At 45.0% G+C, this 26574-nt stretch overlaps 1 protein-coding gene across 2 annotated transcripts in view; it reads right to left on the reverse strand.

Annotated features, from left to right (window-relative positions):
- IQCM (IQ motif containing M) overlaps nucleotides 1-26574 on the reverse strand; it is a 1478261-nt gene that overhangs the window by 746703 nt on the left and 704984 nt on the right. For both annotated transcript variants that reach the window (XM_069242635.1, XM_069242634.1), the window contains exon 8: nucleotides 16935-17008. In XM_069242635.1, coding sequence (XP_069098736.1) covers nucleotides 16935-17008 — 74 coding nt within the window. The remainder of the gene's footprint in view (nucleotides 1-16934; nucleotides 17009-26574) is intronic.

The raw sequence follows: 26574 nt of genomic DNA on the forward strand, positions 1-26574 counted from the left end.
AGCAGTTTTTTGCTGCTAATCAGCCTACTGACATTTTTGACCCACTAGCACCATTTCTCCTAACGCTATCCGTCACCGGCAAACATCTTTTTTTTGAGACACTAGCCGTTCTTCAGCGCCATCGTGCATCATTTCTTTCATTTTGGTGCATAAAATTGGATCTGACGTCCCTTGAGCCCTCCTAGGATACGGTACATGGGAAGTCCTGGTCAACTTTTTACATTCTGACTTTGTCACTTTTTCGGAGCTTTTAATCTCTGACGTCAGGTGACCCTCCACAGCAAGCAGATTACGAGTCAACATCACCGGCTTGCCTTTCCAGGAGCCCCAGCTGAAATCCTGAAGTCTGGGGCTCCGGAGCTTTTCAGTGGGGCGAACCTGTAAGTCAGGCCGGGTCACGGTTGACGTATGCCAGCTTGATTCCCTACATTGGGTCAGTCCCTTTATGGAGCTTTCTTTTCCAAAAGTTCTCCAATCTTCTCCAAACCTCTGGATCTTCTTCCAGAAGGTCCTTTAGAAGTCCATAGGTCACCCCAAGGTTCCAGATGCTCTGCTTTGCTCCTTTAGGGTTAGAACTCCAACTACCAGAATGCACCTATCCTCACTGGTGATCAGCAATGTAAGAAATGGAGTCTCTAGTTGGCAGAGGTGCACACCCTTGTCCAAGTAGGGACCACAATTCTAGTCAGGGTAAGTCACAACAAAATCCAAATTATCCTGTTCCCACCCTCTGGTAGCTTGGCAGTGAGCAGTCAGGCTTAACTTAGAAGGCAATGTGTAAAGTATTTGTGCAATACATCATGCAGTAACACAGTGAAAACACCACAAAAATACACCACACAGGTTTAAAGAAACATATAATATTTATATGAATAAAATAAGATGCAAATCCTTGATGTGCTGGAAGAAGGAGAAGGTGCTGCTTCAATCCAGTAGGCGAAATGTCGCATTTTCTGTTGCGAGGCAGGTGCTGCATCGCATTTCCAGTTGGGAAGCCGGTGCTGTGTCATTCCAGTCAGCAGTGAGGCGATTTCTCAGCAGCATTGCAGGCTTTGTGTTGATTTCTGCAGGCATTGCATTGATTTTCAATGCATGAGGATTTTCTTGAAGAGGTGAAGTCTTTGCTGGCCCTGAGACTTTAGAAACAGGAGGCACGCTCAATCCAAGCCCTTGGAGAGCACTTCAGGAGGAAGGCAGAGTCCTTCAAGCAGAGTCAGAGGGTAGCAGTCCTTCTCAGCAAAGCAGTCCAGATGAGTCCTTTGGGCAGCCAGGCAGTTCCTCTGACAGGGTACAGGTTTCGGTTCAGAAGTGTCTGATTTGGTGTGGTCAGAGAAGCAGTTTATATACCCCAAAATGCCTTTGAAGTGGGGGAAACTTCAAAGAGTGGTTCGGAAGTGTACAAGTTCCCCTTTCAGCCCAGTCCTGTCTGCCAGGATCCCTGTGGGGGGTTATCAATCCTTTGTGTGAGGGCAGGTCACTAGCCTTTAAATGCAAGTGTGAGCCCCTCCATCCTTCCTGCCCAGGAAGACCCATTCAGTATGGAGATGAATACAGATGGAACTGATTGTCCTGTGTTTCTGGTTGTCTGGGTGGAATGCAGAAGGGGAGCTGCCAACCAGCACAGAATAGTTCTAAAACTCTTTCTAGGTGCAAGTTATATTACGTTCAGCAATATGCCAATTGGGTAGTAACCAATGTTACCATGTGTAGAGGAAAGAACATATGCACTTTAGCACTCACCAGACGTGGATTGGAAACAGGCTGTAAGGCACATTCAGCAGTAAGTGCAGAGAAATGCCCACCTTCTAAAAGTGGCATTTCTAAAACAGTAATATTAATTCCAACTTCACCCGTAAACAGGATTATCTATTCCCATTCTGGCAATACCAAACATGACTGGGCCACTCCTTCCAGATCAGATCTACCATTCAAAGGTGTGTGAGGGTAAGTTTAATGCTAGTCTATGAGAGGAGCAAGCCTTACAGTAGTAGATAACGAGTGTATGAGTTTTTCACTACCAGGATATGTAAAACCATAAGTGCATGTACTGCCTTTTAGCTACATAGCACCCTGCCCTATGGGTTACCTAGGCCTACCTTAGGGGTGACGAATATGTAGAAAAGGGGGAGTTTAAGGCTTGGCAAGTAGTTTTAAATGCCCAGTTGAAGTGGCAGTAAAACTGCACACACAGGCCTTGCAATTGCAGGCCTGAGACATGGTTAATGGGCTAGTTATGTGGGTGGCACAATCAGTGCTGCAGGCCCACTAGTAGCATTTAATTTACAGGCCCTGGGCACATTTAGTGCACTTTACTAGGGGCTTACAGGTAAATTAAATATGCCAATTGGGTAGTAACCAATGTTACCATGTGTAGAGGAAAGAACATATGCACTTTAGCACTCAACAGCACACAGTCCTAAAACCAGCAAAAACAGTGTCAGAAAAATGGAGGGAGGCAGGCAAAAAGTTGGGAGATGACCACCCTAAGGCTGTCAGGTCTAACAGCAGCTGGCTCAAATCCAAAACTGACCACTGGACAGTGGTCAGCTGGTCAGTTTCTTCAGGTTTTGATTTAGGGTACTCTGGTTAGCTATGTTCTACCTGTAGCAAACAGGGAGTCCCTTCCTGGACCGGTTGATGCCAGGCAAAGTCCTTTTTGTGGTGAAGCACAAGTGTGCAGTTGGTGCAGTCCTTCAGAGTCCAGTGTCCAGGTGCAGGTCAGGGGTCCAGCAGGGCAGTCCTTCTTGTCTTGTACTTGGTAGGAATCTCAGGTGTGGATGCAGATCTGCCATATTTATCCTTGCTCCTGGGATGGAAAGCGGGGGGGGCAACTGTCCAGTCACAGGCAGCATGCCACCACCCTCTGGGATGGCCACTTCCTGGGAAATGTGGCAAAAATCAATCCCAGGGAGCACCATTACTTAAAAATCCAAAATGGCATAAATTCAATTTTAGAGGTTAGGTCTGGCTGGGTCCACCCACTGGTGTGGCTACAATTCCTTAACATACCCCTTTCCTGCCCTCTCTAAATCTAATCAAGGGGGCAGCTGGTTGTCTGGGTTTGCAGGAAATGGGGGAGGTCCTGCGCTGCTCCAAATGTCTTTCCCTCCATTGAAGTCCAGTTTGGCTGCTCTCCCCACATCCTGTTTCACCATCTGCCGAGGTATATCTCCCCCCCCAGACACTTCCTTTGTGTTCAGACCAGGCCACTTCACACCTCATCAAGGTAGCCTAGTCAGCCTGCCAGAGGCTGGCCAATCAGAGAATGGCACTACAGAGCTGAAACTGGTAACTTTTAGGAATAGTTCTAAAACTCTTTCTAGGTGCAAGTTATATTACGTTCAACAATGGCAAGTTGTATTTATTATAATAATAAGTTTGATACCAAACTTGAAATAGCTACCTGATTTTGAGACGTTAAATTCTCCCCATGTTAGCCTATGGAGCCCATTCACTACAGTGAGGGGAAATGATTTTGACTATTTTTCCTTCACCAGGGCTTATACAACATCTTTTATAAAGTCCCTGCTTTTGGTTACATAAAACTAAGCCCTAGGGGCACTTAGGGCACACCTTAGGGGTGACTTATATGTACAAATAAAGTAGTTTAAGGCTTTGGAAGTACTTTTAGTTCCAAAGTGGAATTTGAAAGTAACTTTAATTTAAAAGCAGCCAGCAAGGTAGGCCTGCTTTTAAAATGACACTGGGCACTCAGCAGTGCAACTATGGGTGCACCACCTATTCCGGGGTCCCTAAACCTACATGCCCTACCACATACTAGGGACTTACAGGTAGGTTGATACAGCCAATTATAATTAGCTTACCTTGCATGCTTATTTTACACAGAGCACAGGCCCTAGGACTGGTTAGCAATGCCCAGGGCACCCTCAGAGTCAGGGTAACACCAGCAAAAAGTGAAAAATGGGACCAGCAAAAAGTGAAAAATGGGGGCAAAAATTACAGTGCTTCTGCAATCAGCCCAGTTTTCCCACAAGGTGCCCCTCGAGTTAAAGTAAAGAATTTCCTACTTAGCAACTTAGGAATGATATTACCCTGAAATATTTGAGACTTGTGAAACTGAAAAGAAAGGAAGTGCAATAGAGACACTAAGGGGCATATTTATAATGCCCTAGCGCCACCTTAATAATTTTTTTATTATTTTAATTATTAATAATTTTTTATGTTAATGTGGCCCAACGAGGCCGATATTCCCACGCAGTATTAACAGAGTGGCACAATGGATGCATTGCACCACTCTATAACCCTTTGTGCTACATTATGCCTGCGCCAGGCATAATGTATGCAAAGGGGGTGTTCCCCCGCTGGGGGAGCCAGAAAAATGGGGTAAGGAAATCTGTGAGATTTCCTTGTACCATGTTTTATGGCACTTTTAATGTCTGCTCAAGAGCAGGCGTTAAAAGGGGCTTCCATTCTTTAGAATGGGGCCCTATGTACTCTACAGGAGTAGCGCCAATATTTTGGCGCTACTCCTTCAGAGTACATCAATATCGTCATGGGAAATGACACTATTGCCCCCTACCATGAGCTATGGTGTGCTGTATTTTGAATACAGTGCAATCATGGTGGCAGTAGGTGGATGCTAAGGGGTGCAGGAATGTGTTGCTGCACTTGGTGCAGCGCCACTTTCCATAAATCTGCCCGTAAAGCTGAAACACAAAGGGCGCTAGCGAGAGAACACAGGAGAGCTTGTATTACCCAGGAATATAGAAAAAATGTATTTCTTTTGCTCCACTACAGCAACAGCCCAGATGGGGTCTACTAGAAATTATGGGGCAATGCCATACATTAAGTTTTGTCTAGATTGTAGAAGCAACAGTCTGGAATAGGACACCATCACCTAAACATCCATAATATTGACTAAAGTCACGAGTAAAGATGTGGAACTGATGCTAGTAGAATGCCTATGATGAGACTATGGTTGGTGTTCCTTGTTACTAACGAGTGAGGAATTATTCTGATAAAGTTATCAATGGTGTTCCTTATTTCACTATAGTTCATATCCACTTCCTAAAATTCCCAGTGAGGGATATTCCAGAAGGCAAGTACTGAGCCGTGAGCCAATGGAAATAAGGTTACAAGGAGGTACTCTTCAGAGGATTTAGGCAACTGTGAGTAGGTGTTTCAACTTGTCATTGGAAGAACTCTAATCCTTTCCTGCACACCTTATCATGGTTTGCTGTGTGAAGTCATTCCCAAGGTGTGGGTAGCCGAGGTGCCAAATTGCTCCCGCATAAATATTGGGTTTTGACAAAGGACTACACAGCTGCAGTGCAGAACTAACGTGCATCATTACAGAAGATCAAAAAGAAGCTGACTCAGCTTGGTCTAAAATATTCTTTAATGTTTCAGACTAAGTTTAGGATTGCCACCATTGATTACATGCACTTCTTTACTACCCCAGTGGATGCATGGATTTGGATGGAGGAAAACAGGATATACTGGTGAGCGACCACTGGGCCACTCTCCAAAACAAAAGCCACAAAGGAATCACAGGTGCACGGGAAACGTACATAGGAAGCCAATGAAAGAATAATCAGCTTTAAAAAGAACTCACCTAGTCGACAATGTGACTAAGTAACGATATTCTGAGGAGCTGGACTCTGAAGCTGGAACAGAATTCAACAGAAAAGGAGAGAGCGCTGTTTCAGGGAGCCATACAGATGACTCTGTTATCAGTCCAGAAGCCACAGCAATGACTGCAGAGGACCTCGTCTGAGGCAACGAAAGCACTATCACTTTGTCATTGTTTACATGTATCTATTAATCTGTCATTGATGATGGTAAGTATGTAATTGTGAGCTGAGGATCGGGTCTGAATGTGGCGTTCAATGGGGATCATATTGGTGACTTATGTTCATTGTGTGAATAAGGTGAGGGCAGCCCAGTGTGGTTTTGATCGATTGACCTGTCTTTTGTGTTTAGACGGATGACCTAATTAATCTGTTTAATTGTTTTGGTTTGTTATGGTGGGAAATCCATGCTGCCTCCTGCTGAAACATTGGGAAGGGAAAGCCTCAGAGCTGTAAGGTATTGGATGCTATTTAAATCATCGCCAAATGGGCAGGGACTGTCTAGTGAGGAATCAGGAAGTGACACAAATGGGAGGGAAGAGAGGCCTCCAACAGCGGGCACGTGCTTACATCATCTCTACATGTTTTGTAAATATAACTGTATAACTTGGACTAGAAGGAGGCGAGGTAATACCACCGAATGATATAGAGTGCATGCTGTATTGAAGAGCTTGGTCAACCACACAGCATATTTGCGAGAAACTCACCTGACCAAACAAGAGGTGATAAGCTCAGCAAAAAATGGATGAAACAGATAGTAGACAAGGGGTGTCCTTATATGAATAGACCTAGGAGTACAGCTTCAGATCAAGAATAGATATCTAAATCAAGGGGCAGGTATGCCATACTAGTGGAAAGGCTGGATGTTAAGGAGGTGATGGCAGGAAGGATATATATTCCTAACGTGAACCAAAATCAGTATCTTGACATCCTGCCACCTGCTTTAGTCAGAATCCAGAATAAATTTCAGCTTTGGGATGGAGATTTTAATGCAGTTTTAGCATATCATTGGGATGGATCTGTTGTTCTCCCACCTTCGTTGGTCTCAATATGGTACACTACCAGACAGGTTCAAAGAACGGACTTAGCAATGTCTGTTGTTTGATATATGGTACATGCTTAAACTGGTAACATTAGAGTACTCTTACTATAAACTCAATTTCAACACTGGGCATGTTCCTTGAAAGAGTGTGTTAGAAATGGGGTTTCTGGTTGGCTAGGGTATGCACCTAAGCCAGGCAGAACCCACCCACTCTAGTCAGGGCAAGGGAGTTACACGTCCAAGATAACCCCCGCTCACCCGCTTGGTAGCTTGGCACGAGCAGTCAGGCCTAACCCAGAGACAATGTGTAAAGCGTTTGCACAACACACACAACACACGTGAGTCACTATCCCCACCACAAAGGAAATTCAACACCAAGTTATATGAAAATATACTTTCTTGTACACAACACATTTATTAGACCAAACATCACATATCAGTAATATCCTGATACCTTAGAAGTTGCCAGAACGTTACACATTAGTTACCCTACAAAACTAGCAGTAGTCACATATAACACACAGGTTAATTATTATTCTGCAACATAAGCAGTAGTCAGGAAACACGTTATTACACCAAAGCACTTGTCATAACAAAACCATAAGCTCCCATATTAGGAACATTATCAAACGTATGGCAAATCAGAAAAACATATTAGCATGTTATGCCCATAAAAGGAACATTTGCATACACATATGAAAACATCATCAAACAGGTAGGCAACATATAAATCAATAAAGTCTCAAGGGGGGGCGAAGTCCGACAATAATTCAAGAAGGAGGGGGGCACCATGCATCCCCTCTGTTTCAATAACATGGCCCTCCTGGGGCCCACGATCTCTGGGGGGGTCCTCCAATGAAGGGCGAGCCAACACAAGGGCACCGGCCCACAAGGGGCCACAAAAATGGAACCGGTGGCGCGGGGGCCTCCGGTGAGGCTTCTGCCCCACCTGCGGTTCTCAGGAATGACTTTGGCTCCGGTGGGGCAGAGGGTGGCCTCCTTTTCCCCCTTGCCCTTCCACACAAGGAAAAGCGGCCCAGTGGGGTGGGGAAGCCTCCGATGAGGCCTCCTTCCCCATCCGACATCTCCTGCAACACGCGGCGGCCCGCCCGCCTGTCAGAGAGGGCAGGCACCAGAGTAGGTGCCTGCCTGTGCCCTGGGGCGCTCCTCGGAGCGTGATTCACCTCCGGGGTCACGATAGGAGTGTGCTCGCTCCTCTTTTTCTTTTTATGGTGCCCCTGGGGCACAGTGAGGTAGCGAGTCCTTGCACTCAAGATTAACAACCTGCCCGGGCTGCGGCGGTGATTTTCTTCTAAGGCACCAGCACTTTACAAAGCACTTTACACTTATTGATGAGCCCGGGTTGCGGCGGTATTTCCTGGGCAATAAGGAGCACTCTCAAAGCACGTAGGGGATAAAAAGATGAAGCGCTTTCCAAAGCCCTAGTTTTTGGCAAGAACTGAAGCACTCCTCGTGCTTCAAAAGGTTGCAGGGGTCAGGGGCCACAGCACCCTGCCCCTGGGGAGCAGAGTCTAAGGAAAAGGCCCACAGGTGAAGGGGCCCAGCAACAGGCCAGCACAAAGAGGATGCAAGCAAGTGGCAGTTCCTTACAGTGACCAAGCAGGTCACAGGTCAGCACAGCAGCAGCAGTCCATAGCGGTTCCTGGTGAGTCCTTCCAGCCTTCTGTGTCCAGTTCCAAAATGTCTCCAAGAGTCTCAAAATTGAAGGGAAAACTCCCCTGTACTTATACTCAGTTTTTACAGTGTTTTACAATGGAAGGGGAGAGGAGGTTCCAACCAGTTACAACTCATAGGTTAACATGGGGGCTGCCTTCAAATATGATTAAAGTGTAGATTTCTTTTGGGAGCAGAGTTTGGGGTCTCTGAGCTCACAATTTAAAAATACATATTTTAGTAAAGTTGATTTTAAGATTGTGTGTTTGAAAATCCCACTTTTAGAAAGTGAGCATTTTCTTGCTAAAACCATTCTGTGACACTGCCTGTTTGTGGATTCCCTGTCTGGGTCAGTTTGACAGTTGGGCTGTTTGCACCTCTCTCTAGACAGTGACCCAAAGGGAGCTCGGGTGTAGCCTGCATATCCTGATGAACCATCTGTGCTAGGAGGGAGGGGAGGAGTGGTCACTCACACCTGAAAGGGCTGTGCCTGCCCTCACACAATGCAGTCTCCAACTCCCTGGTGTGTGTCTGGGGCCTGTCCTGGGCAAGGCAGGATTTCACAACAAGAGAGAATTTTCTTTGAAGTAAGCCTACTTCAAAGGGCAAAATGGGTGTAAGAAGGGCACCAGAAACCACAGACTTTAGATCACTTCTGGAAACCAAGAGGAACATCTGCCTGGGGAAGAGCTGAAGAGCTGAGGAAGAAGAGCTGCCCTGCCTGTGACTGTGCTTTGTGGAGCTATCCTGCAGTTGCTTCTTCAGCCTGTGCAAGAGGACAAAGACTGGATTTTGTGTGCCTTCCTGCTTGTGAAGAACTCTCCAAGGGCTTGAAACTGAGCTTGCCTCCTGTTGTTGAAGTCTCAGGGACAGCAAAAAATTCTCTCTGCTAGCACCTGGAGCCTGTGCTGAGACTCCTGCCCTGCCAAGTGGTGCCCTATCCAGTTCCTGGGTCCTTGACAGGTGAAACTGGTGGACCAAGGTTGGAAATCCATGCACAGATCGCCGTGCTGGGAAATTTCCGACGCAACCTCCGAGAGTGGCTAAAGAAACGAAGCGCCGCTGGCTCCATGGCTGAAATTGATGCAGCGCGGCTGTGAAATCGATGCACGTGGCTGGAAAATGACACTCAGCATCGCTGACGGAGGCTGCAATGAGGCAACATCGCTGGCTTGGAAAAACAATGCAAGCCTGCCCAGACCTGAGGTGTTTTGTCCGGATCGACGCATCTCTCTCCTGCGGTGAAAGAAACGACGCACGCCAATCGAACCAGAGAAGGAGAAGCGACGCACGACCTCGCTTGCGGGTGAGAAACTGACGCACCATTTACCTTTTTTGATGCACGCTCTCCCGTGCTGGTTATTTTGACGCGGCCCAGGTACATTTTCACGCTAACTTTTTAATGAATAACTTGACTTGTGTATGGTTGATGTTTGTCGTTTTGGTCTTGTTTTGTTTTGACAAATATTTTCTATTTTTCTAAACCTGTGTTGGGTCATTCTGTAGTGTTTTCATTGAGTTACTGTGTATGTTGGTACAAATACTTTACACCTAGCACTCTGAAGTTAAGCCTGCCTGCTCGTGCCAATGTACCAAGAGGGTGAGCAGGGGTTAGCTGAGGATGATTCTCTTTTACCCTGGTTAGAGTGAGGTTTCTTGCTTGGACGGGGGTAACCTGACTGCCAACCAAAGGCCCCATTTCTAACACCACCCTAAAGTAAAAAGAGCATCTGGGTGGCCTAAGTAAATTTTTTGTAAATCATTAGGCAATTTCAGAAGCTCACTCTCAGGTACTGAGCTCACTGATGGAACAGAAATATTTAGACAGGCTATTTGTTTAAACGCCAGCACATCATTGAACAAATCATCTGTGAAAGCGAGGTTTGCAGCTTTGTTACTTTCCTCCCACAGCAGACAGACATCAAAATGAATAGCCCACCTGCAGCTCTTCCTCCAGTTGAAATATTAGCATTTTACACAATGAAAACAAAAACCTCCACTACTGGGCACTCTATTAGCGAGATTTTCTGGAAGAAGAGAACAGAGTTACTACTCAAGATCTCTTTATAACTTCCTACTCTCAGATTTGAACCCATGTATATTCTGCACCAAGACACAATCCAGCAATAGATCCCTGGTTCCTACTAATCAATCTTGTCAACTCCTGTATCACTTCAGGATGTGGTATGATGACCTTGCAAAGGTTTGGGAAAAGGAATTTCATCCCTCCATGATCTTTATAGTTGGGAATCGGAGTCCTCATCCCTCCAAGGATCATATGAGTGTTTGGCCACTTCAGAGCATTGGGACGTATCTTGACTCCCCCTAATTTGGGCTTTGTAATTTTGGAAGCTGTCACTATTCTATAATGTGACCCTTCCCACCAGCTCCTGCCAAAGTACATTTTCTGTCCTACACTCAAGGACCTGGTTGTAACGACCTGATTGTGCTTTAAACCACTATGCTTAGTGTTCATCTTCCTCCAGCTGGTGGTTGACACTCTCGAAATGTACCTTAGCGCTGTGTTGTAGGCAGATACTGTGGGCTTCCAAAGCAGTCACTGAAGTTTCAACTAGGAACTTCACCTCCTCAGAGGCAAATAATACAGATTAGCTCAGCATCTGCTATAATCCTAAAATCCACCAGTACCAAATCCTTTGAGGAAAGACTCTTTAACCTTTTTATTTTTGCAAAGTTACTTAAGAGCCTAGTTCTGTTTTAGGGATGGCTGCTGGAAAGCTGCATCTTCCTCCTTGATTGGAATTTAAAGAACAACTGCTGTGGGGCCCTAAACCTGATATCTTCTTCTACATGGACTGGCTGTGGCTTTTTTTAGCATCCTTAGTTCCTCCCTTACCAGTTTTGCTAATGGGAGAATGGGTTTTGGTTGGGGGCTTCTCTAAGGTACTTCCCCCCAGATTTTCTACTTTTTAACTCTCCCTGCTGATTTCCTTCCCGTGATGGTTTACTCACCCTCCTGTACTTATCTTATTAGGCCTCTCCCTAGGAACTGGTTGCTTTTCCTTTCCTGCTTGTACTACTTATTAAGTGACTGTCTAAATGAGGCCTCTCCATGTACCAACAGCTTTCTGACATATTTTACTCTCCCCTTCCTGATAGTAACCTTCCTTTCACCTCCCATTCTAAAGGACAAGCTGATGCTGCATTTTGATAGTACACTTTTCTTCCTAAAGGCATTCCTTATTTTTAAGACTTGGTATGGGACCATTGATACAAAGGCCTCACAAGCATGAGGGATAGTAGTAATGCTCTCATGGGACCTAGGTGGATCTCCTATCACTTAAATATAACCCTTTGTCCCCACTTCCAGGGTGGACTCCTCAGTCCCTTCCTTTGACATTCTACTTATATTTTCTAGGAGCTGGATCTGCTTAACATTTTGGACATTACCCAGAACTAAGGCTTTTAACATTCACTGGAATGTTAGTTGCGTAAGGGATAAGAGGTTGAGCATTGTCAGATCTTGAGCGTACTCAGACACATTTGCCTGAAATTTGCCCTCATCAGTGAATTCATAGTTAACACCTAGAGCCTCCCTCCTTAATCCTTCACCCAGATCCTTCATCCCGGTAGTAAGTATCCCCTCAATTTGGATGTTACTACATGGTTCGTCCAGAACTAAGTCAACCCTGCCTTCCCTTACGGATATTGGTACAGTTGATAATCTAGAGGGCCCTACCCTCTCCAACTCTTCCAACCCCAGACGGGCACTACCAATAAGAGGTTGGGGAGTCCCAGCAACATCTGCCCTTTCAACAAAAACATCCCTTTGATCAACCATTGAGATCTTACTATTTGGATGATTAACCACGGTAGAAGAGCCACCCCCACTCTTGGGTACATCATCGGAGTACTTAATAGTCTCTACAAGATTTCGCCTCATAATGTCCTTAGATGAAGAAGACAGGTCTGGTTGGACATTGTCTATCCCACGTTCATCGACCAAATAGGAATAGTAGTCTCCATAATGGTTACTTATTGTTCGACTCTTACTTTATCTTCCATCAGCGTGTTTGCCGTGTTATCATTGTCTAATACCTCAACTGTTGGGCTCCTTGCTTTAAAATGCTTTGTCAGATAAATCCCACAGGGACGATGGTAACCTTGTTACCGACCTAACTGAATTCTGTTTCTGCTTCCCCTTGGGCACTGTTAGAGGCATAATGGAAGTTGCTGATTTAGCTGACTCTAATGAAGGCTTTAATGAAGACTCCCCACATCCACCACTCCATATTGCTCATGTTCATTTAGTGTATGTCTGGGGGAGGCAGAGTTTACTTGTACTAAGGGCATTTCTTGCACCACATGACCATCAAGTACGTCAGCAGTTCGCAAAACTCCCAATTCCGGGAGAGAATTTGACTCGCATAGCTGAGGCAGCCCAGACCATGGCCACCTGCATTAGTGGAGTGTTAGAAATTAGGACTCTAATTGGCAGAGCTCTGCAACCTGTCAAACTAGGGACCACAATCCTAGTCAGGCTGTCAGATACACCCCATAAATTAACCTGTGCTCATCCTCTGTTAGCCTGCCACAGAGCAACCAAGCTTAACTTAGGAGGCAATGTGTAAAGTGTTTTTGCAGCACTTTAAACAGTATAACAGTGAAGCCACCACAAAAAGACTCCATGCCTAGTTAGAAAAGTAGATTATAATTTTCTTAACAAAGCAAGAACAAAACGACAAAAATCCAATAAATAGAAGTCACAATATGAATTTTTAAATAATATCTGCAAATAAAGTGTTTAAAAGCATAAATTGCCAACTGGGGCTATGTGGTCGTGCTTGATCAGTGTAAACCAAAACGTTCAGGCCAACCACAATGGAGTGCGGGTCGGATACAGGGACCGACCGTGTCCCGCTGAAAAAGTACTTGATTGAGCCATCAACAGGGCTTGATACATGAGCAAAGGAGGCGGTGCGTCCCAATCGCTCCTCCTGGATTTAGGTAATTCGCCAGTTCTGAGCTGTACAAGTCGAGATGCATCAGCTTCCTCCAATGTAGGCGATGCATTGTTGCCATGCCACGCACTGGTGATGAGACGTTCTTCAAGCAGAGGAAGCATCAGTGCCGAAGGAGATGTGTCAGTTCCAACTGGCACAACAGCATCAATGCACAGGTTCTGATAGTTGCAGCCCTTTATACCCACTTCCAAGGGTCCAGGATTGGATTGGCACCACATGGCAAGGCAAGACTTGCAGGAAGCAAAGTCCAAATCTTCTGCCACACAACCATATTCTTTTTTGAGCGTTTCTCTGAGAGCTGCTGAATTCCCACTTGCTCACCAGGCTTCCCTCTTGGTGCTCTCAATGCTCCCATTTGACAGCTACCAACGTGATCATCAACTGTCTGCCAGCTGTCAGCCATCCATCAGCCCCATTACTCTTCACACTGCTCACACCCTTGCAGGGGCCCCCCTCAAGTGATCGAGCTGAGGTCTCTCTTCCTTGTTTCATGTCACCACAGCTGCAACTCTTGGTGCTGCGTCTCCTTTCCACCAGCGTCAGCGCTGCATCTGCCACATTCGCACTGTGTTTCTCACTGCCAACTCTGTACTGCATCTCTTAGCCTCCATACTGCATTGCGTTTCCCTCTCTTTGCCCTGTACTACATCTCTGCTCCCCCTCTTAGCCTCTGTACTTCCCTTCAGCCTCCGTACTGCCTCTCAGCCTCCATACTGCAATGGGAGTATATGTGGATGGTGCTGGAACACATGGCTTTTGGAACAGATATTTAAAAGTGGTCAAATTGTGATATTAGAGGCCAGACACCAAAGTAAGAACTTGCCATGTAGCTTGTAGTAGCTGGATTGTGAAGAGAGGGAGAAAACAAAATGTCCTCTAGCCTTTATTATTTACATTAGCTCTAGAACCACTGAGATGCCATCTAAGGGAGATCTTCTGCAAATTAGGAATCACAGAGGCAAGCATGAACCCGGTAGTATATATCTATGTGTATGACACCATCATCTATTTGAGGGGTCCCAGGAGTTTGGTGACTCAGTTTTGTGATGGATCAGGTGTGTACTCAAGGAGGTTTCCATTTGCTGGGCTGAGATTTCCAAGCAGTAATGACTACCTGGAGCTTGGCATAGGATCAAAAGCAGTGCATTTCCTCTATGTGAGTAGTCAAGTAAAGATGATTGAAGCATGCCCTTTATATGGGCAGAAACTTTAAGATGCACAATTTCTGTCTGCAATGCTCGGCCCCTATGAGTGATAGGGAGAGTTTATTTGTCTAACATGGTATTTCTACCACACTTTTTTATATGTCCTGCTGGGCTCAAACTCACCTATTCCACAACAATTGTTCACTGAGGACCTGAGTCACAATGGGGCCTCCATCACAATTGTGGCGTGGAGTCCACAGTTGTGGAGGGGGACCTGCATCTGTGGCAGGACCTCTGCAATGAGAAACTGTAATGCAAAGGTCCCACCATGAATGCGGATGCACTTTGTGAATAGGGCCCTGAGTTATACCAACTTCTGATCTCATTGCTTTGAATAGGCAAATGGAGCATAGTGAAACTTAACACACTCAAACTACCCCGGGAGAAAGCAGGCCTCTGCTTACTACAAATTGAGCTATATTACATACTATCCCAGTTGTAGGATGTAAGTGAATAGATGGTTACACCGTACTATATTGCAGGGTAACATTTATATAGTGCTTACTACCCCTATGTGGGGCACTGCCGCCCCCAACTCATAAGCAGAGCATAAGTCTGCCTAGGCTCAGTCAGTGAAAGGAGGAGTTGGAGACTTGGGCTGGACAATGAAGAATGTATTGCGTTTTTTACAGCCCACACCAACCCTACCCTTGCCCTGGGCCTCTCGTATCCTATGCAGCCATCATGAATGATTCTTTTTGTTTGTTCGCTGTCCTGGGTCTGAGCTTAACTGGTCACAGAACTCGGATGCGCAGAGAGCTCTAGCATACATCACTTCACATTCTAAGCCCACAAAGTACACAAAGCCCTAGGCAAGGTCTTGTGCTTTAACTACAGTAAAAGGCCATGGGGAGCTATAGGACACTGGATAGCTGCAAGATAGGTCGCTGAATAAAGGGTAGGGGAAGCGCGTGGTTGACTCTATAGGCATGTGCAGGTCAGAGCATTGATGTGTATATGTGCATGTCTTTCTTTCTATGCTGAACTGTATGTATGTGAGAGAGAGAAATAAGGAAAGAAAGAAGAAGAGAGTGAGAAAGAAAGAGAAAGTAAAGAAAAGAAAAAGTGTGAATTTGAATGTCTGGAATTATCAAGATCTATAATAGACAGTCCTGTAAACGGTGGCTATGCCAGTCATTTGGCGGACACTCCTAGTGGCCTTCCCTAACACATGGCATTCCTCACTGGCCTAACCTTGGCATTTGGTGGGCATACATTTCATATGATGGCACTTCATCTTTTAGTAAGTTAAGGCATTTAATGGTTATTCATGAAACATGGTAGTCATTCCTGAAATATAAAGGCCTTTGTGGGGATACTGTGGCCACCACTGACAGGAAATGTGCATCCCTGAAATGTGTTAGGCATACCAGGCATACATTGAGTTTACATACATATAAGATGATAAGATGGTCACCCTATCACATTCACTGTAGCATAAATGTTCTGGCTGTTGAGTAGCAGCACTCCAGCAAGCTACGCACCACCCTCTTACTTTTGGAGGATCAGCATGCTATACTTTTAATTTTCCCATTACTGGAAGTCCCTGAGTGGGACAGCTGACCCTGAAGAAAAGAGATGAAGCAGCTACTGAAATGTTTTTTCATTGCTACCTGTCAGTGCAGAGGAGCCTCACGTGACAGGGATCAGTTCCATGAAGCTGGACACGAACTGACAGGAATCTGATGAGCAGAGTCAAACTGCATCACCAGTCAGTTGAAGTTGGGAATATCTGCATTTCTTCAAAACGATTTTGAAATCTGTGAAAACAACCATTGGTATAACACTGATGTGGATCTTTGCAGTCTGGCCATTCTCGTACAAATATGAGCATGTGTCTAAGAAGAAATCTGTGTAGACACACCAACAAAGGTTCTATTTATAGAACTGAATGCATAGTCTGTTTGTGGATGTATAGATTATTTACTTTGATTGGGCTCACTTTACTGTTTGGTATTCTTAAATGATATGATCTCTTCCTCTCCTGCTTGTTTGTCCTGTGATGTAGATAATGTTAATACTCTTTTAGACACACGCATAGATTTCTCATTATTGAATCTCTTGTTAGTGACATCTATTTTATTTTGTGACTTGATGTATGTGTATTTTGCTGCTCAATGGTGTAATAAAATATTGGTAAAAAGCATCCATTTATAATTCTATCGAAGAATTCGTTAGTCTGTAGATCATTTCTCACAAAATGCCTTTTCTTTTCATGCAGTATCAGTTGTGTTTACACAATTAGGAAAGGTGTGCTGTATAAGTAAATGTTAACTTAACAAACTTTATAATATGTCAAAGAAAAAGCTGAACAGAGAAGCGAGCCCACAACCTCAGAAGTAGCACTTACTGTTCTGCACTGTAATGCCAGCAGTATGTGACAGACGCACACAACGGAGTCTGTCCCTATTAGAAAAGTTGATAATAGATAAATTACCTGAAATCTTCTTCTTGGTTTTTCAGGTCAGCCATAGATTTCTGAGTTTCATCATCATAAACACTACTTTTTACCTAAAACAAATAAGCACAAGATCAACAAAAAGAAAAAAAAAAACATAATTGGGAAAAATAATTTTTTATGGATTGTTTTACGTTGTTTTTTTCCACATCTTCTATTGTTATTTAACAGTTTTTTTTTCTTCTGTAGTGTTTGCACCCTCTCGAAAGACCGTCTCTGGACCATTGCCGTGTAGGTGGTTTAAATACATCAATCTGTAAAAATGTTTACTTAAGTCTACATAAGGGTGACCGAAAAACACTAATTGAAGCCTTTTGAGAATCGATTGAGGGCGTAATCTGCAACCATCCAAACTACGAAATTATTGTAAGCATTTTTTTTCTATATTAGGCAATTTTAATCTAAATAATTTGGCAAACTGTCAGGTGCATCTTTGCTCAGGACCTCAGCTAAGTCACATAGGGCCATATTTATACTTTTTGACTCAAAACTGCGCTAACGCAGTTTTGCGCCCAAAAAATTTGCGCCGGCTAACGCCATTCTGAAGCGCCATGCGGGCGCCGTATTTATTGAATGGCGTTAGCCGACCGGCGCTGCCAGGTGTGCGTGAAAAAAAACGACGTACACCAGGCAGCGCCGGCGTAGGGAAAAATGGCGTTTGGGCGTCCCAAAATGGGGCAAGTCAGGCTGAGGCAAAAAAATCGTCTTAACCTGATTTGCGCCATTTTTTTTGGGCGCCCAGACGCCATTAACATGACTCCTGTCTTAGCAAAGACAGGAGTCATGCCCCCTTGACCAATGGCCATGCCCAGGTGACTTCTGTCCCCTGGGCATGGTCATTGGGCATAGTGGCATGTAGGGGGGCACAAATCAGGCCCCCCTATGCCACAAACATTTTTTTTAAAAATACTTACCACAACTTACCTTTTCTTCCCTGGGATGGGTCCCTCCATCCTTGGGTGTCCTCCTGGGGTGGGCTAGGGTGGCAGGGGGTGTCCCTGGGGGCAGGGGAGGGCACCTCTGGGCTCATTCTGAGCCCACAGGTCCCTTAACGCCTGCCCTGACCCAGGCGTTAAAAAGAGGCGCAAATGCGGGGTTTTTTGCCCCGCCCACTCCCGGGCGTCATTTTTGCCCGGGAGTATAAATACCACGCACATGCCTGGGAGTCATTTTTTAAGACGGGAACGCCTACCTTGCATCTCCTTAACGCAAGGAAGGTGTTCACGCCAAAAAATGACGCTAACTCCATGAACTTTGGCGCTAGACGCGTTTAACGCCAAAGTATAAATATGGAGTTAGTTTTGCGTCTAATTTGCGTCGAAAAAAACGACGCAAATTCGGCGCAAACGGAGTATAAATATGCCCCATAGCCTGGAACAAAGGGTTGCCGATCTCCTTTTATCATAAAATCTTTGGGCCAGATGTAGGAAGCTCATCGCGATGCACAAACCCAGTTTTGCGATTCGGTAACCTAGTATGCGACTCGCAATTAGGAAGGGTTGTTCCCTTCCTAATTGCGACTCTCAGTGCAATGTAGGATTGGTTTGTGACCGCGAACGCGGTCGCAAACCAATCGCAGTTAGCACCCATTTCAAATGGGTGCTAACCCATTCGCAAAAGGGAAGGGGTCCCCATGGGACCCGTTCCCAGTTGTGAATGTCAATATAAAAAAATTTTCAGAGCAGGCAGCGGTCCTACGGACCACTGCCTGCTCTGAAATAATGAAACTAAAACGTTTCATTTTTTGCTTTTGCAATGCATCTCGTTTTCTTTTAATGAAAACGGGCTGCATCACAAACAAAAAAAGTGCTTTATTAAAAAGCAGTCACCAACATGGTAGTCTGCTGTCCACAGCAGGCCACCATCCCTGTGAGGGCCGCCATTCACAATGGGGTCGCAAATTGCGACCCACCTCATGATTATTCATGAGTTGGGCATTTGGAGCCCCTTACAAATCGCAGATGGTGTCAGGGACACCATCCTACATTCCAATTTGCGACTCGCAAATTGCGAGTCGCTCTGACTCGCAATTTGCAAGTCGCAAATCGGAACCTACCTACATGTGGCCCATTGGTCTTTGCAAAGTCATGTGGATCTTCATCTGACACAAACTTTACTGATGGTGGACTATCAACTGTGGATTATATATTTGTTTCCCAGATACTACACTATTTTTTCACACTTTTTTCTATTTTGCAACATAAAGAACGCGATCGCTTGCCGTTAGTTACATCGTTCGGTCTTGAATTTAAATGTGGTAGGATACATAGAAGGCTTAAATTCTTTGAAGAAGATGAAATGGAGTAGAAAATCCATGGAAAAATTAAAAAAATTGTAAACTTTAGCAAGTGAAACTGATCTGTTTATTAGTGTTACAGAAGATGATCAGTCAACTCTAACGTGACCACGATAATTGACATTCTTAATAATAGTTTCAAAAGTAAAAATAAAGACAACTGAATAAAACGTTGGAGAGTTATATACCCCAAGACTATGCCCTGGTGTACACGTAACATAAAGAGATGAAATCAGATGTTTGGCTAGCTCAAAGATATGATGTAAAAAGGAAAGAATACACCAGAAGTGCCCTTCATCATTAAAGACAACATAATGGGATTTAAAAAAAGAATATTGTGATGATAATTTACAAACAGGTCTAAATGTACACAATAGTAGTGGGAACTGTGTTCCTTATCTGGAATGGGTGACAGACCTAAGAACACTCTATACACCATTGCATGGAGCTCCACAAGTAAGAGTAAGTCCCATTGGATACCAAGCTGTGACCTGACATAGCCCATACAAACTGGTTACTTTGACATATACTTAAGAGTGCTAGAATAAATTATTGGAAATGGTGCCGTAGCCCCAAATGACATATCTGGCTCTTGTTTAAAGCTGCTACAGACTTGAACACACTGGCTATTTCCTCTATATCGAGCTTTATTGCAATATGCACAAGTTCTCCAGACATGGTTGAGGGTCCATACTACATCCTATTTCTAAGAAAAGAGATAGATTGGAGCCCACAAACTTTCAATTTACAGCTCTTCTGGATGAAGAGGGAAAAGTATATATCAGAATATTACTAGGTGAGTGGGACGAAAGGGCTGGAGAAGAAAGAATAATCTCTTTTTATCAGACCAGCTTTAGAAAAAATGTTCTACTATTGATATTGTTTCAGCCCTGAACTTTATGGTATATAATTGTACAGTGGCTTGTGCATTCCCCATGTTTGCCAGTTTGCAGCTTGTTTGGCAGCATTTAACAGTGCTGATCAACAGAGCCCATGGGCCAAACTAACTAAATCAGACACCCCTCTACCCGTGGTCATTTTCGCTATTTACCCCAAGATACAGGTGAGGGTGAAGGTTGGAGCCTATAGATATCAATAGAGGTCTTAAACAGGGGTTTATATTGGTTTCCTTTTATGTAACCCCTACACAACCATTATTAGTGAGGCTTTGTTGAGAGCCAGGTCTAATCCTCCAAATATTGGCCTGCGAAAGGTCCAGATACTACAATATGTTGGCGATTTAGTAAAACTAGATCAAATAGAACTGACCTTGCAGCGGTATTGACCGAACTAAACCAATGCAATCAATGTAATAAACCGCTGGTAAATATATCCAAAACAAAGATCACGGTCTTTGGAAAAAATAAGCATCAACAAAGAACACCTGGGTCCTCGGCCCTTTTAAGTTGGGATACACACAGACATACAGCTATTTGGGACTTTGTCTTTCAAACACCAGGAAACGATGAACTCACAACCCATATTAATTAAAAAGGAGAAAGCACTTCAATTGCTGCATTGTGCAGGCTAAATGCCAAAATGTACGTTTCCAAATGCAAAAGCATTATGAAGTGTCATAAAAGACACTTCTGCTGACTATAACATTTGGGTATCATGTTTTTCCATCTAAACTCGCAACTTTACAGTGTGTTGCGTACAGGAGTTTTTTTCTATCGTCTCTGGTTACTCACTGTACACAGAAACGTCCGGAGTTCAGATTGCCCAATCAGGATCTAAAGTACAAATCCACTTAGATTAAATAGCATTACCTCGTGATGCACGCAGACCCAGACTCCTGAAAATTAATTTTCAAGGAATTCTTAGGTCCCACAACAATCCTTCGGGTGTGTACCTTGCCACTGCAAAAAAGTTTTAAGATGAACTATTTTTTCAGAAAACCAAATCTCACACGTTGCCCTTTAATATATTCCATATTATAAATTAGGTAAATGAGGCAATAATATTTCGAGCAGCTGATTTAGAAAAAATGAATTATCCAGTTATGACGAATTAATTAGCTCCTGTTTTGAAACATCTAACAAGCAACACTACTTGAGGGCATCCTTCACTAAGGTTTGCGGGCAGTACATACTGAGGGTACGATTTATGGTTTTCTCCACCAGGGTGTTCAGAAGGGGAAAAAGGAAAATCATAAATGATCAACAACATTGTAGTGTTTGCAATTAGTAGATAGAATCCATCCACTCAGATGCTGTCCTGAGTTTACAGGGGCTGCCCCTCCGCTATGGCAGAGAAGTGTCGCTCCCCTGCTAAAAGGAGGAAGCAGAAAAATAAAATGATAATAAAAGCACTTTTATTATCATTTTATTTTTCAAATTAGGTAGGGCGGGGCCAGCATTCTCTGTGTCACGGAGGGGTGGAGGGAAGGAGTGCTAGGTGTACTCCAAGTGCGCATGTCTGTATGGCCGGCTATCTGAAGCCGGCCAAAGTGACATATGCAGTTAGAACTCTCCACCCGGCTGTGTTTCACCGCCGGGCGGAGACCAAGTGCAGACTCCCACTGCCTCCGTGAGCGGCATTTCAGCCCGTTCAGGCCAATCCCTGCGCTTCTTTCATGCTGTGTTTGGGTGGGGAGGGGAGGAAGGCAGAAGCATTGAGGCAACAGGAGTGGTGGAAACAAGGTGGTGTGGCAGGTAAGTGTTCTTTGTTTTATTTTCAGCCCCTCGCTCTGCACGCTGCCCCACCAGCCCTTCCTGCCAGCAGCCACCCCTCTGAATTTATCGAAGAAAGATGTAAACTCCTGAAATCAATATTTTAAAAAACAAATTGAATTTTCCTGCATAGATGCATTGCATTTTTCCCTGGACACTGGTAACATAAGTGAGCTTGCATACTCCACAACATCTGTAAACATGGTTATTAAAAGAACGTAATTGACACATAGTTGAGATAATTCATTATATAACAAAAGTCTGATTCTAGAGTACACTAGTTGCTTAATACGTTATCTATGGTTTTATTGCTACTTCTTTGTTGATTTCATGTATTATCACCTTTTCATGTTTTAATGTTTTAATGTATTTCCAGTGTAGCTAATAGTCATACTTTTATATAATTTTAAACAATAAAGATTATAGAACTAAACATTCTCCTTCAAGAGCAAATGCCAGTCACTTTGACTGTCCTTCTTCCCCTTCTCCTCTATTGATTACGCACCCCAATATGTAACTATTGACCACCCACAGTGACAGGTACCAAGTATGCCTGCTGAGTGTAACAGCCTGAGCTAAGCTAGTTTAGAAAGATTATTCTGTCTTAACCATAGTGGTTTAAAACACCATCCCAACTGCCAGGCCATTTCCACAGGAAAGCTAGGCATAAATAACTCTCGGCTTGATTTAGAGTTTGGTGGAGGGGGTTACTCTGTCACAACGTTGACAGATTTACTGTCCGCCAAAATGTAATTCCCATAGAATATAATGGGATTTATATTTCGGCGAACGGGATATCCGCCACTATTGTGAAGGAGTGACCCCTCTGCCAAAATCTAAATCAAGCCCTCTGTATGCTAGATGGAGGTTGTGTGGTGATTCCACCTTTCTGACTATGGGACCACTATGGCCTCCTACTCATGGCCACCCCTGATGGATACAAGTTGATACACCAAAATATCACCAACAAACATGGCGGGGCATCACCATCATCTTCAAGGAAACCATCCAGTGCACCATCACGATGATGACCCAACGCCCTTCATGGAGCACCTAAACTTCCGAGAACACACCGATGCCAACACCACAATGCAAGGTACCGTCGCATAGAGACCACAGGGACCACACAAAACATTTTGCTACACCATCGCCAACCTCATCGCCCCCTCGCCATCGACTCCCTCCGTTACGTCCTACTCGGTGATCTCAATTTCCACCTTAATGACCTTAATGACACCAACAAACTCAACTTCCCTTATAGAGAACCTCAGCAACATTGTCCTCACCCAACTGGTCCCCACGCTCACGCACAAAGTCAGACACATACTGGACACCATCTCCATTTCTAGGGACAGAATCATTTTCACTCACATGACTGAACTCACCTGGACTAACCATGTCATTGTCCACTTCCCATCTCCCTGTCCAGGAAAGATGCCAATTTAAAATCCTATCACTTGCATATAAGGCTCTCCACAACCTAGGGCCTTCCTACATCAACCATAGATTGAGCTTCTACGTTCCAGCAAGACATCTATGCTCCACCTCACTAAACCTCGCACACATCCCCTCGCATCCATTGCAGCCACAGTGGAGGATGCTCCTTCTCCCACAGCAGCCAAGTCCTGGAACAGTCTGCCCCTCCACCTCCGAACAGCTCCCTTCTTGATGGACTTCAGGAGGAGACTCAAGACATGGCTTTTCGACTGAGACATAACACCCTCAGTGCCCAGATACCCTTAGGGGTGATAATGCTGCACTTCACAAATGCTGTGATTGATTGACTCATTCATTTACATAGCTAAAGTGGCTCCTGGGATAGCAGCAACCATACAGCAGCTCTGAGGGTGGCATGCAGTTATCCCTATACACACCAAACACACGTAGACCAGCAAAATGCTTAATCACTCTTATGTTATTCATTGTTATTGAATGCTGCCTGTAGAAGAGAGACGGTCTCTGTAGCAGTAAAGCCTATTCCATTAGGGGGGTGTGGCCAGCAAAATGGTCCACAGGATGCATCTCTAAAGAGCTCCTACCCCGACTGACAAATCCTACATGATGCTGGCTTTTCCCATGCAGCAAAAGCAGTTGTATGATGGAACCACGAATGCTAGAGCCATGCATGCCTTAACAACGCAGTCCAAACAACAGGCGTGTTGTTTCCACGCATGCCTTTACCATGTATGCCTTTACAACGAATTTTCATTGTAAAAGCATGCCTAGTAAAGGCATGTGTGGAAACACCATGCAAATTGGCATGCGTGGTTCTATCATGCCACCACCACCTGCCCTGAGACCAAAAACTACCCCACCCCTAATACCCAAACTACCCCGACCCCCCATCCGTCCTAAAAAAACTATCCCAACACCACCACCCCTATACAAAAAACTACCCGACACCCCAACCCACCCTGAGCCCTAAAAAAAGTAACTATACCGACTCCCCCACCCCTAAAATTAAACTATCCTGACTCCCCACCCACCCTGAGCCCTAAAAAATAATCCTGACTCCCCACCCCTAAAAATAAACTATCCCAACACCCCCACTCACCCTGTGCCCTAAAAAAAACAACTATCCTGACTCCCCCATCCCTAAAAATAAACTACCCTGACCCCCCTCCCATCCTGAGCCCTAAAACAAATATCTTGACTCCCCCACCCCTAAAAACGAAACTACCACAATATCCCCCACCTGCCCTGAGCCCTAAAACCTTGCCCCCTAATACATAAACTACCCTGGGCCTCCCATCCACCCTAAGCACTATAAAGATAAACTATCCAGACCCCCCACCTCAGCCCCTAAGAACTATGGGCCAGATGTAGCAAAGGGTTTTTCCCATTCTGTGTCAATGGGAAAATGTGTTCGTATATATGGCCCCAAATTACCCCGAACCCCACCATCAATAAAAATAAAAAAAGCTCGCCCCCAGCCACCCCAATCCCTTAATACACCTCCCACCCCTACTCCAGCCCACTCACCTCACCGTGTCCTCTCCCAGACAAAGCATGGCTGTTTCTATGCCTTAACCTTAACCAAGCATATGCGTAGATTAGCACATGCGTGTTTAAGGCACAGAAACAGCCATGTGTTGTTTAGGCAAGAGTGGTTACACTTGGGTAGGAGACGTCCACATTGTTTACAATGCGTTGTTGAGGAAGGTTCCCAGCAAAAGCCCAACAGACTTGAAGACTTCCTCCCTGATCAGCGTCCGATGCACACTGTGCCTAAAAAACATCAAAATGCATGCACTTGGAAGTGAGAGACTAATGGGGCCTTCTGCAGACTATGTGATGAGGTGAAGCTGTGACAGTAGTGGGAAGCCAAGAACAGCATAGACCCAGAAGGAGAGGTCCTGCAAGGTGGTGAGCTGCATGTTCTGGACAACATAGTCTGGAAAGGTGAACACTGGGGTAAAGCAGCCTTACCTAACATGCTGCTTGAGGATAAGTGGTGCAGTGAATAGTGAGCACAGACTGTACTTTAAAATGGCAAAATAACTGCATCTGGCAGCAGGAGGCAAACGTTGCCTACAGCAGCCTATAAGATGAGGTGAAACCGTGACTGTGGCAGAGAGTTGCAAGCGGGGCAGACCCAGGAGGAGTGGCACTGCACCGTAGAGAGCTGCACACTCTGGACAACACAGTCTGAAACTGTATATGCTGAGGTAAAGTGGCCCTACCCAACACGCAATGCTTGAGGTTGGCTGGCATGGTGAGTAGTGAGCATGGGCCACTGTGAAGGAAAGACCCCACTGGAACAACGATCAGAGCTGTGTGCCACTGGCGTAGCCTTGCTGCCAGAGACGACTGCGGCGGAGTCTGCCAGCAAAAATAGGCCCTCGGACTTCACAGGTAGGGAAACCAGCTCAACTGCCCTGCTTACATCGGGCACTAGATTGGGTGCTGCACTACGGGAATGAGCTGGAACCGTGATGGAGACGGACAGTAGTGAGTGCAGCCCCCGGCCCAACTCATTGACTGGTACAGCGTGAACTGGCGGGTGTAGCGCCCTGCTACTGGAGGCCTGGGCAGGAGCACCATCAGGAACAACAATGATAGCAAAAGATAAGACATGGCCACATAGCGGGGAAAGAAGCATTTGCTTGCACCTATTGGGCTCCTGCTCAGTGAAGTTCTCCCTACAATGCATATACCCCACATAATAAAGCTCTCACAGCACACTGGAATCTGTGAAACCTCACTTTCCTAGAGAGTGAACCAGATGGGGTAGATGTCCCTAGTAGACTCCTTACTCAATGAAAACATGTGAGTGAACGCACATGGACTCAATAGGCTGACCTAGACTGGGCCCCTTTGAACTCACTGATAGAGAGTCTTTGGAGCCTGAGAATTGCACTCCTTTGCTGTATGTGAGCATAGCGCCCCAAAAACCAAAACTCATAAAGGCAGAGACAAAAACGGACACTGGTTGCTCACCTTTTCTGCAGACTGTGTATGATAATTCCCTATATATTGTCCCCTTACTGAGGAAGATGCTACTATTTTAGCGTCATGGGCAACAACAACTCCCAAAAGCAAGCAGCTAGCAACACCATCACACAATACACGATGTCCCACCATGCTACTCATAGGATTGCTAGACAGGTCGGTGGTACACCTGATCGTTCGTGGAGGAAGCGGAAACTAA

This window comes from Pleurodeles waltl, chromosome 1_2 (assembly GCF_031143425.1).
Source record: "Pleurodeles waltl isolate 20211129_DDA chromosome 1_2, aPleWal1.hap1.20221129, whole genome shotgun sequence".
Lineage (NCBI taxonomy): Eukaryota > Metazoa > Chordata > Amphibia > Caudata > Salamandridae > Pleurodeles > Pleurodeles waltl.